Raw genomic sequence first — 17,528 nt, 5'->3', positions numbered from 1 at the left:
ATTTGCCTTGAAAACTCTGTAGGTTCGGAAAAAAAATATATCAGCTTTTCTGTTTCTTTGGTACTTTGTCAGAAAGATCATCTGACTATAATAGTATACAGAATTGAACATGCACAGAGATAACATTCTTCCTTAGTATGCACTGTTATTACACATGTAGTGTATTAGATGCTGTGCTCAGGCATCAGACATGTTGACCAAAACACCATTGTAGGCCTACTGCCATTGCTTGAATTATGGTCTTCTTTGCTCTCATTGAAGGTAGTTTTCATTTTCCACGTTATAACGCTAATTAAAAGTATAATCGTTAATAGCTAAATGTAGTCTTAGTTTATATTTTAGTGAAGCCAGCTCTGCTTGCAGGATATCCGTATCTCCCTTGAAATAAATGTGTGACATATGAATTCCAAATGTACTCTTATTCGATGAATTTTGCCTGATGAAGGTCTGAGGAAACTTTGTTAATACAGTAGTGCTTGACAGTGTACTGTCAGTTACAAAAGCATTGCTAACCATAAACTTTGTAACATCTTTGTTGGATGTCATTAGCCATCTTTCTCCTTAATAAAGGTGTCAAATGCAACAACAACAAGGGCTATTACCTCCTGTGTCTTTGCATGCATGTTACCTTTAGTATTAGGATTACCAGTATTATTGAAATAACATCAGATGTCCCAGTAACAGAGTGCTTCGTCTGTGTTCTTCAGGTAAAGCCGAAGGTGATCGAGCCGCTGGACTATGAAAATGTGTTGGTGCAGAGGAAGACACAAATTCTCAGTGATGTCCTCAGAGACATGCTGCAGTTCCCCCTGGAGGACTTTGAGGTGAGTTAGGGCTTTGATTTCCACTGTGGCTACACATGTTACTGCTGTGGGAAGTAAGGCACTTTGGGTAAAAAAATATCTACTAAATAATGGTAAACCGAGAAATGTCACAGCCTAATTGGTTATACTGTGATTCATTAGTTTTTTGGGTGTTTTTTTTTAGAAAGTGCTCCATAACCATACAAGGTCACACCATTTATTGTTATTTGTCCAACATCATTATTTACCCACCCACTTGCGTGTTTTCTTTGTTGTATTTGTTTTGCTTCAGCAATCTTTTCCTTTGGCCCAGGCGTGGCCAGGGCTGTGAGTACAGGGTGGGGTCGTTCACAGAGGCCTTCTTTTTGTTTACATCCTTCCATGCTGTACAGAGAGATGTGGGTCAGGGGCCATCTGTTTAATTGGCTCATTCTGTCAATGTTGTGACAGAGCAAGTGTTATCTCCAGCCACATTGTACAGGATGTACGCTCCCTCACACTTTCCACGATGAACTCGGAAAATCTCAAATGGAAATCTGGCCCAGTGCTGGTACTTCAGGAAATGATTCTTGATTAAAAGATGTTCTTACCAACAGCAGCAATAAGACGTGCAGTATATCCTCAAATCTGACCCTAACGTCTAGTCCAGTGGAAATGTAATACTCTTTTATTGTTATAGCTAAATGGCCACATAAGACAGTACAAATAAGAGTGATGTTTTTACGATTCATATACAGTAACATTTGTTGTATAGAGCTACTATTTATTGTATCATGTAAGTGTAAAATAGTTATTGATGCACATTCCCTTTCCAACTCCCACTTATAAATCTGGGGCAATTCTTCATGTCATAGTCATTTGGATGGAGTTGTACAGTATATTGATTTTCCATGTAAGACACTGAGGACACTCGAAAATATTCCACAAAAGCTCTAGTGGGAGCAAAATCCCCAGATAGTGTGCACAAAATGATGCAACATTTTCACATAAAAGGGTTTCTTTTAAGAAAGTCAAAAGGAAAATGTGTCTTTTTTTAACAACAATACCACCATCATACTGTGCTCAGACATTCTGAGGACGTCCTTGAGTCAGCTACCAAACAGCAACACATTGTATGATAATGTTATTTTCTTAGTTGCTAGCTTTGAAAAAAAGAAATAAAGCTTTGTTTATATGATAGCACTTGAATGCACCAGATGGGTAGACTTTTCTAATCAATCTCTTTTCACATGCATTAACACGCCACTATAACACATTGTTAACAAAAAAAATGAATTTTGCAGACGAATATGAGCATTACAGTATGTGATCTACAGTATATGGGACATCTTGTGTGAAAACAGACTTTGAAAAAACTTTTGCTATAAAAGTGATGATGACGTCCGAATGAATACTATATTATTATACCATTCTTTACTACTTTACTATACTATACACTATACCATATTACATTTGATATTCTATACTGCTGTACTGTACTATATTATGTTATACAATATTATTACCGGTATTATTATCATTATTGCTATTACATTGCACCTTATACTACATAGTATACACACATATATATATATATATATATATATATATATATATATATATATATATATATAGTATATAATATACTGTACTATATCATACTATATTGTGTAAATTGTAATACTGTCTTTCTACATTATATACTATATTATATTTATATTATGTTGCTTGTTAATACAGACAATACTAAGACTAATAACTTAAAAACATATTCTGGGGTACACTATTTAAATATAAACTAGACTTGCTGTTTCACTGCTACTAACCACACTTTACCTCGTAACTTTAACTTAGCTCTGGTATTGGTCATATGTTTACTTCTATTCTTATTCTAGCTGTATATACTTGTGCTGCTGAAACACCTGCATTTCCCCTGTGGGGATCAACAAAGTCTCACCTTAAAACCACTATCGGACCCAGATCCACAAACCTATGTTGCTGGTTAAATGTATAATGGGGACTTAGGTGTATTTAGAGCAAATCGTTTTTGCAGTTACTGTACTGTATAAGATGGCTGTGTGTGGAATAGAATACAAGTGAAAAGACAGTGTTTCTAAATTTGGTTTGGCCCTTTATAAAGCCATTGGTTGTTACAGTACAGTTTACAAAAGCCTGGCAGCTGGGTGCTCAGTGACAGCGGGGCAGTCTTGACTTTGTCTCCTATTGTATCATGCTCCTTCAGCCTGCCTGCTGCTGTGAACATAACATACCGGCTTTATACACAAACAGTACGTTGTCAGGGGCTGACAGGTGATTCTGACTGAGAAAAAAAAAAAAAAAACACCCCAGACGCAGTGATTGAACCTAACATCTGTTTCGACCTCCCCAGACTCAAGCAAGGTTTTAATCAACTTCTGTGTCAAAGCCTTTTCAATGTTTGGAGCTTTTAGTGAAAGGTGTACAGCCAGTGTGTACTCATACAAAAACCTCAATAAGTATACAGTGTTGTTGATGAATCAAGGCCAACACAGGCAGAAAGAGCTCTTCTGTCTGTATTGTTATTTTTGTATAAAGCCTGTTTTTGGCTGTTCCTCTTGAAAAAAAAACCACTATCAAGTATCTACCTTATCTTATCCCCACTGGCACATCAAAAGTCATGAGTTGGTACTGGTCTTTTGTGTGCCAGTGTTTATATCATCTCCATCTGGAAGCTGTTGGCACAAGCCAGTTATGTGCAGGTCTCAGGGCTCTCTCTGCGAGGTTTCAATTTGTCAAGGATTACGTGGAGGGGGCCCTTCCTTCACTCAGGTCTAGGCCCATCCATTAAGCCTTTAAGCCCACAGATCAGATTATTATAATTTTTTCCTTTACTTCAGCCACTTTACAGTTTCCATGTCTCTAAAGGATAAGGCTGGCAATGTTCTATATTTTTGTTATTTTCAACAAATCCCAACACTAAAACCATTGTGTTACTTTGGCTTTCAACACTTGCCAACTTCCCGTCTGTGGCACTTATTCCCAAAATGCATTTGTTCCTAGTGAGGATGTACATTTTTAAAAGAGCGTCACAAAATATATAGTTTCACTTTTATTAGCCACGCTAGCAGCATGGCTATGTAGATGGTCCACCACTTTGGTCTACACTGAAATATCTCAACAACTACTGGATTATTTGGAATTACATTTTGTACAGACATTCATGGTTCCCAGAGTATGAATCATACTGACTTTGGTGAGCCCCAGACTTTTCCTCTAATGCCACCATGAGGTAAATATAAAAAAATGGTTAATGACTTAATACCTGCAAAACTAATGACATTCCAGCTGTACTTAGTGATAATTAGCAAATCTTAGCATGCTTACATTTCCAATAAATGTTAGCATTTATTGCAAATTATAAATTACTTGTTGGTTTTAGTTTTGATTTGTTGACAATAAGAAAAATGCAGAATATCAACGGCCTTCCTCTAATATCAGTTTGAACTTACGAAATATAGGACCAGTGCTGAGGTGGTCATGTCTAGAGACACACTTGGTTTAGGTTACCCTATATCTCATGCTATTAGGGCATTCTTCACCAGAGAATCACATGGTTCTCCTCGGCGACTTGTAGCCCAATTAAATGCTTCCTGTTGCCCACTTCCTGGCTCCCTCTTACCTCCATGCCTGTTTATTTCAGCTGCTTGGATTGTAAAGATTATCATCTCCCCTGCAGGAAACCTAGCTAGCAGAGAGGAAGGGGAGACTATAAGTTTACAAATACGAGCTTTGTGTAGAATTTGTCGTAGTTGACACAACCAGATCAAGGTCATTCAGAGGGACAGTGAGGCAACAGAGAAATCATTTTAATCATTTTATAAAATACTGTTTTTTTATTTCAGTTGTCAAACCAGCCACTTCCTTTTAAACTTAAAGCTTCCATATTATGCTCATTTTCAGGTTCATAATTGTATTTAGAGGTTGTACCAGAATAGGTTTACATGGTTTAATTTTCAAAAAACACCATATTTTTGTTGTACTACACATTGCTGCAGCTCCTCTTTTGACCCTGTGTGTTGAGTTCTCTGTTTTAGCTATAGAGTGAAGCATCACACTTCTGTCTCATATCTGTTGGGAGTCGCACATGCGCAGTAGCTAGGTAAGGACTACTAGCTAGAAGCTAGCGCTGCTGAACTTACATGTCCCTCGTCTGCAGGTATTCCACGCAAAGTTGGAAGTGCGCCCTCGTTTAGAAGAAGTCTCCCGGCTAATCCTGCCTTGTACTGACCAAAGTTGGAGAAACAGCTAGCTGATGTGGTATTAGCTAAAGTGGTTAGTACACACCAAATGTTTCGGCCGATGACATAGACGGCCCTGCCGATTTTGAACAGCTTTTCATTTTCGAATAATCTGATAAGATGATTATTTTATTGATTAGTAGATTCATTATTTGGTCTATAGAATATGTCAGAAAACAGTGAAAATGAGTGTTGCAGTCCAAAACCCCAAATTATTTAGTTCACAATGGTATACACAGAGAGAATGAGACAAGCAGCTAATCACCTTTTGAGAAGCTGAAACAAAAGAATATTTGGTGTTTTTAATTGAAATGATTTAAACGATTATTTAATTATCAAAATAGTTGGTGATCAATTTTCTGTCAATTCACTAATCGATTAATCTACTAATTGTTTCATCTCTAGTATACTATATCAATCTTTTCCATGGTGTGTTTTATATTGTGACATTTATATTGTGTTGTTTGTATGTATGTATGTATGTATGTGTGTGTCAGTCATGTTTCCATCAATGTATTTTTATGTGCATTTTGAAGTATGGTATTAGAAAATGTTGATGGAAACGGCAAAATTTGAGAAAAAAAACTTCCTCAAATTTGCAAAAAAGTTTTTACGCTCGCTTGAGGTGGTTTTTGCCTTTTTCGAAAAAGAGTTAATGTACAAAATGGGAAATGGAAACAGCTTTGCCGAATAAGTTGTGACGTAGCGAACATGTAACTCACATGACTATATTCCCGGTATCCATCGAATGGGGGAAGGATCGGGATATGGGTCACTAGGTGGCACAAGGTGCGTAGTGGAGTTGCGGTGCGCTATTGCCTGTGCCTCAGCCACGTCGGGTATATTGACAAATTGGTTCAACAGCTTGAATCCTATGGCCCTGCACACCGCGTATACACAGCGGTGAACGGTTGTCTCGCTGACACCAAATGTCTCTGCCACAACCCTGTTTTCTGCACAGGTGGCCAACTTGTACAAAGCTACCTCTCTCCATTTAGCCAAAGAACTTAGCTTCTAAACTCTTTGATTTAGCAAGCCAGTTTGCAATCTACAACCATGGGTAACGTCAACTTGTGACAAAACTACGCTTTGCTTTATTCGCTCTAAACCAGTTGATGGAAACGCTTCTAATTCGCATTTTCTTTTTTTTCTTTTTTTGCGACATTTTAAAAGTTTGCTTAAAATTCGCTTGACAATTAGATGGAAACGTGACTATTGTGTATTAGGGCTGGTCGATATGAAGAAAATCAAATATCACAATATTTTTGATCAAATACCTTAACATCGATATTGCGACGATATTGTAGGGTTGACAATTGGTGCTTTCAAAAATATTTACACAACTAGATTTTAGAAAAATAATCATCAATAATGTGGATATAATGACTAAATGGGTAAAGGCAAATAATATAACAGCTGGAACAGTCTGGTAAGTTCAGAAAAGTACATCACTTTACTGTAATGCAGCTTTTAAAACCAGAAAGGACACTTTTGTCATATTATGATATGAGATTATGATATCCAAAATCTAAGACGATATCTAGCCTCATATATCAATATCGATATAATATTGATATATTACCCACCCCTATTCTGTATAGTACATGTATGTCTTCTGATAAAAGGGAAAACATTTAATCTGCATATAATTATATTTAAAAAATTGTATTCCATCAACTTGATGTTTTCAAGGGATCATTGGATTGAATTGGATGGAGTGATATTTATAGGATTATAAACACATTTGACTTGACTAATGTGATTTTTCTTCAATAGCTACACATAGTATGTGGTCAAAGTAGTTTCATTTGATTAGCTCTTTGGTCAATTGGACGGTTAACTAATGACATGGAACATATTTCTGCTCAAAGCGCTTCTAATTTTAATAAAAACATGTTGGGGAAAATATAATGAAAGTTTTGTCTTCATTCCTCTCATCATAGAAAACATAAATGACCAGCATTTGACTTGCACAAAGCCACAATTCAGTTTCCTTTTAACTCAGTCAGCTGAACGGCTTCACTTAATGGTTGTATTCATATTTCACTCTCGCAGGGATTATGTGTCAAATGCATTTTATTTTTATATTAATCCTCCTGCTAAAACCTCATGGTGATGGTGTTGTACAAAGCAGTATTTTACTCAGGGCAAGTTTGAATAGAGCTCCAGCTTTCACACTACAACTGACCTATTGGTTGTCTATTGAGTGAAAGATTTACTGAGATTGCTGAGATTTACTGAAGTTTGCCTTACAGAATAGCTAGCATGGCTGTCGACACTTAGTCTTAGCTAAAATGTAATTTAAGGCTTTTACTTATCTTTCTTGTTCTGCTATGAAACTGCTGTTTGGCTTCAGTGCATACTGAACCTGTTGGTCATTAGCGAAAATCTTAAACCCAGCATTAGATATGCTGAGATGCTGATTACTCAGAGTGCGGCTGTACAACAGTGGCAGAGAGCCAGACTCAGGGTGTGTCTGTGGGTCCTGGAGCTGAACAGTATGGACATGCATCCTGCCTCCCTCACATACTGCCCCTTTGAACCCTCAGAAAGTCATCAGTCCTTTCTCAAACATAGAATAATATTTAACAGAATACCCTGGAGCAACTGTGTCCAGCTGAGACCACAAACTGTAATACTGGGTGTCCAGCTTGAGCAATGTCTTCCACATTTTGTTTTCACTTTTACAATGTTATCATGTTTGTTGTACCTTCTCCCTGATCTGTTTCTCTTGTTGAATAAACCATTGCTTTGTTTTGCAGATTTTAACTTTGAGGCGGCAAGGGAGAACTCTCTACCCTACAGTGCCTGTAAATGCAGAGCGGGAGGCCCAGAGTCTGTTTGTCCAAGAGGTAAGCTGATTTAAAGGCCCCCAAAAAATATTTTTAGTCAACTTCTTAGTATGAGCAAATGGGGTTGTTACATAAACAATTTTTGCCAGTTTTGGTTATTTCAAATTAGAGATTTCTGTATTTGTGTTTTTGTCTGAAGTGGAAAGAGCTCAGATGGAGAAAAAAAGAAAAAAATTGATGAAATGTATTTACATGCACCAATCAGGATTTAGCAACATTGTAATCAAAATGTGATACCAGACCAATTTCCATCAAATCTCATATGCAACCACACCCACACAGTCCTGATGAAGCGTAGTAGTAGATGTTTTAATGGTAAACTTTTAACAAATAATACCGAACTATATTGTTTCAAACTGGATGTAAAGAGAAAATGCATAAAATGATGTATAAGACATTTACACATTTTTCCAGCTAGAAAAGGCATAGTTGGGAAATGCACACTCCTCCATGTGAGTGTGACATAGCTTCAACAAAAGCACTGGGACAAGTAGATTTAGACAATGCTGTTTAAATGTTATTAAACTATATAAACGGTTTTATTTAAAGGTCCTATGCCATGCTGCTTTTTGGGTGCTTTTATATAGGCCTTAGTGGTCCCCTAATACTGTATCTGAAGTCTCTTTCCCAAAATTCTGCCTTGGTGCAGAATTACAGCCACTACGAGCCTGTCCCACAATGAGCTTTCCTTAGGACGTGCCATTTCTGTGTCTGTAGCTTTAAATGCTATTGAGGAGGAGAGAGGTGGGGCAAGGTGGAGGGTGGGGGTGTGGCCTTGACCAACTGCCATGCTTCGCTCGTTTGCAAGCCATGATGTCTCTCTCTTTCTCATGGGCGGGCCAAATTCTCTGGGCGGGCAAAGCAGAGAAAGGGGAGGTAAACTTTCCCCTTATGACATCATAAAGGGAACATTCCAGATTGGGCCATCTGCGCTTTCATTTTCTCAAAGGCAGAGCAGGATACCCACGTCTTGGTTTACACCTATCGCCATTTCTAGCCACTGGGGGACCATAGGCAGGCTAGGGGAACTCATATTAATGTTAAAAAAAAAACTCATAAAGTGAAATTTTCATGCCATGGGACCTTTAACTTCAGTGTAAATTTTAGGGAAATATTGGGAATATTCAGGAGCAGTAATCCCACAGAAACTTAATAGTTTTATAGACACTAAAGGTAAAAATTGCAGTTCAAGTCAGTGTAATCTTTATGATTATGAGAGAAACTTTTATTCATGTCGGTATTAAGTAAAAAACAGAGCACTTTTAGTACAATACGTTTCTTAAATTGCAGAACATAAAAACATGGTGACCATACTGTAAGTGCAAAGTCTGGTACAAGAGGTTAGGAAGTGGTTAGGAAAGTATATCATAGCACCTAAACCAAACAGACACATTGCTGTAGAATAGTGACACTAATGTGAGTCATTGGCCAATTTGTGACCTAATATTAGCAGCTGGTACTGGCAACTGGTACAGCTGATCAGGAATCCAATTTATTTCCGCTAAATGGAACATTCATCTAACTTAAAGTAGAAACTGTTACGTAAATGGTATCTGGACTCATTACAGATCATGGACTATTTCTACTGTATTTCCTCAGTAATATCTATTCATGGCAGGGGATGTAGGAATGATGAAGTGCAATTAATTTACACAATCTCCAAGTTTATCAAACTTCTGGTTATTGTCTGTCAGTGTTGGTTTATAGTGCTGTCTGTCTGTGTTGAGTCTTGAACATATCTGCTATCAAATGTCAGCAAAAGGCCATAAGACAGAACAAGTTGTAAAAGTTCTTAAAAACACAGAAGCTCTTGAGATGTGTTTGTGTACTCATTTATATAATAAATCCTTATTGTTTCTAGTTGTGGTTGATAAAATGATAAATCATGGCTACAAGAGGGGAAATGTTTCTTTCTCTAACCATCACAGTGGTTTACCATCCGGTCTTTTTAAGCCAGAGACCAACTGGCTGCCGGCAGTTTACCTACCAGGTCAGAGGTCAGTGTTTTTAGGGAGCCTTGTCTGAAGTCATAAAAATACTAAAACTCCCGGTCAAGTGTTGTTTGACATCACCAGGACAGCTGTGGGGATCAACCTATGGGATCAACCCAGCAGAATCCTCTCTGTTTCCGATTTCTTTCCTGATCAGGTTGCATTTCGTCTCCCTGCTGGGGCAGTTCTTGTAAACTGCAAGTATTTCTGCAGAAAAGATACCAGTGATAGGAGTGAGCTGCTCCTATCACTGACTGACCATAAACAGATGTCTCTTTTCCACTCAAGAGACTCAAAACAATCATTGCATTGTGATTGTGCTTTCTTCAATTCAACACTACTTTCATTTTGTGTGTAGTTTTCTGCCTATTGTAAAAAAAAAGTTGTATAAAGCCATTTGTGGTTCCAGAGGGAGCTGTGTGAAATCTGATAATTTTCACTACAAATTTGAAAGAGTCTGAAAGAAGTGAGCTTACCGGACCTCTGTCGCCTGCTCATCATCTCAGCTCAATGCTACATTAGCCGCTCCCATAACACACCTGAATCTCTGACTGAACTGCCTGCAGTTGAGTTGCATTGTGGGACAAAAAAAGATAATATCTGCTGCATTGATTTTTTCAATTGTATTTCTAAAACTGTCCATTGTGAGTCTGACAGTGTTGTAAGAGTGCAATGCTAAGCTAGTGCTGTTTTGAAGGTGTCAGTATGCTTCAACCAAAGTGCTAGTCAGATGGTCGAACAGTATCTGAATCTCTCTCCCCCACAACTTTCAGACATTGTATTTGGGGGGGCTGCTTCTGTAACTTTGCCAAACCAACAATCTGACAATTATGACCGCATCATGCAGCAAATGGGCAGCTGTGACATTGTAGGCAGATTTCAGGCTTCTGCTTTTGAGTGTACAGCCAAGGGCAAAACCATGAATCCCTTCAAGGAAAGATTGTGTGAAAGTGTGCACCGTGATCCCCCTGATATTTAAATGGTAATTGCATCTCGTCTCACTCAACGACCGCAAGCTTTTCATCCCGCCTTCAAGTTTGCCCTTTCTGAACATCTAAATACATTTGCCTTCAGATATGATTGGACAACACAAACTAGTTCATTTGACTCATACTGACACCTTAGCACAGCCCTAAAGTAATTCTTCCATGTGTATTTTACAACGTTGACACAATGTACAGTATGTTATAGGGGTCTGTAATTTGTTTCCATTGTCTTCTCAGTGCATTAAGACCTACAAGTCTGACTGGCATGTCGTCAACTACAAGTATGAGGACTATTCTGGAGACTTTCGACAGCTTCCGAAGTAAGTCTGCAGTTAAAAACCTCAGCACGGGCGCCTGGGTAGCTCACCTGGTAGAGTGCGCGCCCATATAAAGAGGCTTAGTCCTCAACGCAGCGGCCGCGTGTTCAACTCCAACCTGCGGCCCTTTGCTGCATGTCATTCCCCCTCTCTCTCCCCTTTCAAGTCTAAGCTGTCCTGTTGGAAATAAAGGCCTAAAATGCCCCCCCAAAAAAAAAATCACTTTTAAACTCAGCACTACTGTACACTATATTCACACCACAGTAATGTGGTAGTGAGCCAAGACATTCTTATGATGGGCAGGTAAGATCAGCTACTGCATAAAATATAAGACATGCCAGACACACAGGTCATGTTTTTGTTTCCTACTTCTAACAAAATGTTGTGACTTAATTACAAGGAAACGCAGCCTGCAAATAATTCTTATTTACCAGTAACAAAGAAGCGTTTCCTTTTGACGGTGCACTGGATAACTCCCTGCTGCAGCCAGTGTGGAAACCACCCTCATTGTCCAGAGACTGTGTCATCAGCTCCAGCCTCTTCCCAAAAGAATATGTATTTTACTGGCAACATGTTAGAATATGAGTTGACAATGACCTTATGATCTTGACACTGTCACTGCTGCCAGAATGTTCTGTCACTTGACTGAATCTGGGGAAGTTAAAACAATACTCCATGACGTGGATCGCCTGAAACCTCACACTATTTGTGACTCTTACCTTTGGCTCCTTTTCATTTTCCAGCATTTTAAACACCTTGAATTTGCATTTGCAATGTTGCTTTTCTGAGACAGTGGCAAATTAAAATGTACTTTTCAAAGAAAATGGCGAAAACATAAGGGAAAATCACATCTCAGTCACACCGCTTTAGACCACATGTGCTCAAAAGATTTGCGGAGTAAACAGAAATGAAAGCAAATAGGCAAAACAGTGCTGTTAAACGTCAAGTGCTAAAAATTCAAGTACTAGCAGTAAAAATGTGCCAAAACATTGAAAGTAAATGTGTCCATTGAGAAAGATATGTTTATAAAAACATTTGAGGCAAGAAATAGGCAATGCAGTAACAGAATCTTGATTCATATTTGATCAGCACTGCCTAGTTTGACAGTTTGATTAGAGTTCACGAGCAGTGACTGACGTTAGAGATTCCTCGGCTCTGATTGGTTGTTGTACTTTGGGCGCGGTCAAAACTTTAAAATGCCATAAGGAGCATTAGGGGGATGCAGAGAAACATGTTTTTTTTTCACAGATTATCCGTCTCATGTGCTATTGTTAGGATATAGTGACAAAAGTTATTTTTATAAAGGTTACCTTCTGAACTTTTAATGGACAAAACTTCAGAGAAAATGCAAATATTGACATCAAGTTCCAATATCTTAAAATTGTAACCAAGTGTAGTATCAGAGTACGCAGTTACCTTGAGCTTCCCTGTGGTAATCTGTTGTACCTTTTGATGATGTTATGTGTTGTTTTCTGATCTTGTTAATACTGATATACATTTCTTTTTTACAGCAAAGTGTCCAGGCCTGATAAACTGGCTGTCCATGTATTTGAAGTGGATGAGGATGTCGACAAAGATGAGGTGAGTGTATGTCTTATACAATGTCTAGACTTTTCATCCCTTGATTTACCAAAAAAAAAAAATCCAATCAACAGCTCAGAGTAATAAAAGTATCTGTATTTGCAGTGTTACTCGACAGCATTTTTATTCAGGATTACATCTCTTTATTAGAATCCCGGCCCAGAAAAGACTACATGCTGCTAAATGTGTCTAATTCCAGTCATCAGTTTTGCCTTTCCTGTTTTCATTATAGCTGTTAAAGAGATTAAAGAGGCATTTTTGTGTCTAATAGCTGGATTTAATGGAAATAATTAAGTGTAATTAGACTTAAAGACTTTTGCTGGCACACCATGTCTCAAAACAGCCAGTCTTTTTTACACAATTACACAAGCAATATTTGAATCTTTTCATCTTCTTTGAATTCATGTATGATGGAGTGTGTGTGTGTGTGTGTGTGTGTGTGTGTGTGTGTGTGTGTGTGTGTGTGTGTGTGTGTTTTTGCATAGATCATCTGAGTGTGTGTTGTCTTTGGAATGGCTGATTTGAGTCTTCAAAGATGATACGAAGCTGTGGCTGAAATGTTATCTGAAGGTCACACTCCTTCACAAGATGTATGGTGATGATTCTGACCTGCTCTCCTCACGTCATATGTCAAACTGCGCCTCCTATGGGCAACAAAATGTGTTTTGATATTAGTTGAAATACTCAGTTACACACAGGAGCTTTGGGGTTTTTAGAAAAGCAACACTACCAAGTGTCTCTTTTCTTTTTAACTGCGTGTTAGTTGATGCAGCTATGACTGAGGAAAGCTGTGCCAGGTCGTCAGGGGTCAGGGTCTGTCCTGCTCAGCCTCACAGTCAGCCTCACCTCTGACAGGACAGGAGGGGCAGGACTTCAACACAACTAAGGACAAGATACACCCTCTCTCTCTCTCTCTCTCTCTCTCTCTCTGGCCTTCATCTCTTCACAACAAACTGGGAGGTTGCTTTTGCAGATGAAAGAAAAGGATTTGAACTCATCCCCTAAAATCCCCAGAATAAATAATTTATGTTTTTATGATTGTGTGTTTTGGACCACATGCAACATCAGTTGTGAGATTTGGTTCATCTTCTCTTTGTCTGACTGGAGTTTAGTAATGCAACTCTTTGCTGATTTTTTTGTTTTCTGGAGGTCAGAAAGAATGAAGCAGTAATTTGTCTGCTTCACTGCGGACCAGTGAATGTTGTCTAGACATTGACGAAGAGAAACAGACACTGAACCTTTCCAGATGCTTTTTAGATCACTCCACAAGGCACGTTAAAAATATTATAAATCCTGCCAGCACTTTTAAAATCCCCTTCTGCTTTATTAGACTGACAGAAGAAGAAGTAGCTCTGGACCAGGATGAAGACATCTTGAAAGGCCATTCACTCTTCTCATTGTGTGAAATTGTCAGGGATACACTGTAGTCTTTCAAAGTCAGGAAGTGTAACTTTAAATGACACGCAAGTTTGATCTTAAGCAGGACAGCACCCGGCTCTTCTTCCTTCATTACTCTCCTAATTGGTTTATTTTTACAGATCCCGATAGCTGGTGGATCAGGGTAGCTTTGTGTTTGGGCATATGTGATCTAATGCTACCCGCCTTATGATGATCTGGTCCTCGTGTCATGTATCTGCTGTGAAGATGGAGATATTTATTTTGTTTAACATCATAGTCATAGTCATAGTTTGTTTAATGTTCCTCTCCCTGCTTGTTTGGACTGAGACAGACCTACATCTTGTTCTGCTCTGTGTCATCTCAAACCACACCATCAAAGGTTTTCTGCACAGTTAGGCAAGGCTTCGGCAGGGTGTGTTAACAGCATGTATGGAGTAATTCTCTCCATGCCCCAGTATTTCAACAACAAAAAAAGTGAATTTCACTCCCTTGTTACATTTGTGGATATGATTTAGATAATATATATTTACAACAAGCCCATTTAACAGTTACACAATAAGGTAACAGACATATTTTAGATTTCCTTTTCTGTCAGTGGCTGATATCCCTTTGTTTGATGCTTTTATAAGGTTTTATATCACATTCAGTTGATGAGTTTTCTGCTCTGTTGATCATCTGACTTAAACTCAACCAGCAGAAACTGCTCTGTGAGTGGAACTGCAGATGTTTAACTCTGCAGCTGTAATGGCATGTGGAGTGATGTCATACTGAACATCTAGCTGCTCCTGCGCTTTGTTAAAACGGCAACATATGCTCAGACATTAAAGCTGTAAAATGTGAATTTTACTCCGTCAGTACATTTGTGGATATGATATGATATGATGCGATGATTGTCTGATCTTGTGTCATTGTTTCCTGCAGGATACGGCCTCCCTGGGATCCCAGAAAGGGGGGTTTTCCAAACATGGCTGGCTCTATAAAGGCAACATGAACAGTGCTATCAGTGTCACCATGAGGGTGAGACAGTGGTGTTGGCCACATTCAGAACTCAAACCATTTGTCAATTAATTGATTGTTTGTTCGACAGAAATGGCAAATGTTTTGAAAAGTTAAATGAGTCACTTTTCAAGCACAAATGCTAAAACATTTGATGGTTCCAGTATCTAAAATGAGTCAGGATTGGCTTTTGGCAAGTTGAAGACCTTTTGGCTGTCGTAACTTGTGGTGGGCATATTTCACAACATTGTGACATTTTATAGACAAGACTCTTAATTGATTAATAATTGACAGATACATCTATAATAAAAATAAGCTTTGGTTGCAGCCCCATTACTTTACAAATGATGTATTGTATTGTATTTATGTTGTGTACGTAGCAAAGATGAAAAAGTAAAAAAATTACAAGTGTAGATTTCTGTCTTCAGTCTAATGTTTTTTATATTGTATCATGCAAACGGTGTATAGAGGACTTTAAATAGTTATGACCAAAACATTGCATTTTGTTTTCCAGTTTTTGAAACTTGAATGCTATTTCTTCTTTTTCTTTCAGTCATTCAAGAGGAGGTATTTCCATCTAACCCAGCTCGGGGACAGCTCTTATATTTTGAACTTCTACAAGGATGAGAAGATTTCCAAAGAGCCCAAAGGAACCATCTTCTTGGACTCCTGTATGGGTGTGGTTCAGGTATGCTCTAAAAATTAGCTTTATCTTTGGCACGAAGGCAGTGATTGTTAAACTGCGATGACACTGGATGACCTGCTTTGCCAAACGGGATATCCCATGGCCTGGTCCCTCATGGAAATTACTGGAAATAACTGAGAAAACGGACATTGCAACTTCCTCTTCACAATTCTTTTCTTTACAAACATATTTTTCAACATGCAGAATAAAACGTAAGCTACAACAAATTATATAAAAAAGCTATAGCAAATTTTCTCTAACCATGATGGTCTGCTGCTGAAAACTATCTGTGAGACCCTCTCTTGTTCATTTCCCTGAAACCTGAGCTCTCTCCTCCCCAAGGTTATGCTTTACTGCTGACTCTCAGCTGGTAAAACAAGGTGAATGCTGAGGTCTCACTTCCGTGCACTTTCCATCGGCCTCACAATCAATGCCACGTGCATGCATCTGAGTGTAGGCCAAGACCCACTAGGTGCATTATCATCTGTCTATCATCTCAATAGATGGAAAGAAACTGACCTTACTGATGAGGCACCCAGCTGGCATCAATCTGAAATTGGTTGAGTGTTTTTCCAGGACTGTCTGATTCCTATCGTGTGGTGGGGGAGAGTTATCAGCCCAAATTTTGAAGGAGGAAAGGGTCACACATGGTGTTTGAATGCTTTTTTCGAGGTTTTATCAGTGCAGCTTATGGTGTCCGTGCCATGCCCCTGAGTGCCCCCAAAACTCGCCACCACCAAGTTTTCAACTACAGACCTTTACTATGTTACATTCCTCAGTGTTGGCAGAAGGGAAGTAAGACCTCCTGGTTCAGTCCAGTCTGGCGAGAAACATGAGAGGATTGCATTGTCCAATTTATATTGTAAATCCATTATTAAAACAAAACAAGGTGGATACACTAATCAAAACTAAAAATGTAATTATTAAAAACACATACAAAGAGAAATAAAAAAAACAAAAAACATTTGTCATTAGTTTTTCAACATTTAATTTGAATTTTCTTAGTAATTAAATGTAATGGGCACTAATAGAGGAACATTTTTGTCCACAAAGGGGTTCATACATGTATGTACCTCATTAATAGTATTCTACAGACCAATTGTGTAGACGTTCAGAAAACGTATGGATGTATAATACATACAAAATCTGGATGGATGCTGCGAGGACCGGTTGACCAAAGGACAGGGGAATGCTAACCAGCCGAGGCTACAACAATTGGGATGGCACTAGCTCAGTCTGTAGGGAGTTGGGTTGGGAACTGGAGGGTTTCTGGTTCAAGTCCCCATATGGACCAAAGTATGGTGGTGGACTAGTAGAGAGGTGAGAGAGGTGCCAGTTCACCTCTCAGGCACTGCCAAGGTGCTCTTGAGCAAGGCACCGAACCCCCAACGGCTCTGCGCCCCCTCACTCTGACATCTTTCCATTAGTGCATGTATAGGTGTATAGGTGTGTGTAATGTGTATAATAACAACAGAGTGAAAAAAATTGTAATTTCACCCTGATTAATAAAGTATAAAAAAAAAGTCTGATCGCATATACATTAAGGAGATGCTCTCAAAATATGTTGTGATTCAGTTGGTTATATGCTGATTATGATATAGAGCCTGTACTTTAATCAGTAAACCATTCTGTTAGTCCATCCATCCATCATCATCCGCTTATC

The 17,528-nt window shown here is 38.6% G+C and overlaps 1 protein-coding gene across 2 annotated transcripts in view; it reads left to right on the top strand.

The window, feature by feature from the left end:
- The window catches only part of LOC144525278 (dedicator of cytokinesis protein 9), an 83,655-nt gene that overhangs the window by 36,829 nt on the left and 29,298 nt on the right, over nucleotides 1–17,528 (top strand). For both annotated transcript variants that reach the window (XM_078261953.1, XM_078261954.1), the window contains exons 2-7: nucleotides 708–824; nucleotides 7,822–7,911; nucleotides 11,126–11,208; nucleotides 12,717–12,786; nucleotides 15,106–15,201; nucleotides 15,734–15,868. In XM_078261953.1, the coding sequence (XP_078118079.1) occupies nucleotides 708–824; nucleotides 7,822–7,911; nucleotides 11,126–11,208; nucleotides 12,717–12,786; nucleotides 15,106–15,201; nucleotides 15,734–15,868 (591 nt within the window). The remainder of the gene's footprint in view (nucleotides 1–707; nucleotides 825–7,821; nucleotides 7,912–11,125; nucleotides 11,209–12,716; nucleotides 12,787–15,105; nucleotides 15,202–15,733; nucleotides 15,869–17,528) is intronic.

Source organism: Sander vitreus, chromosome 11 (assembly GCF_031162955.1).
Source record: "Sander vitreus isolate 19-12246 chromosome 11, sanVit1, whole genome shotgun sequence".
Classification (NCBI taxonomy): Eukaryota; Metazoa; Chordata; class Actinopteri; order Perciformes; family Percidae; genus Sander; species Sander vitreus.
Note: the sequence above shows the minus strand (reverse complement) of the source record. Positions and strands in the feature narration are given on the sequence as shown.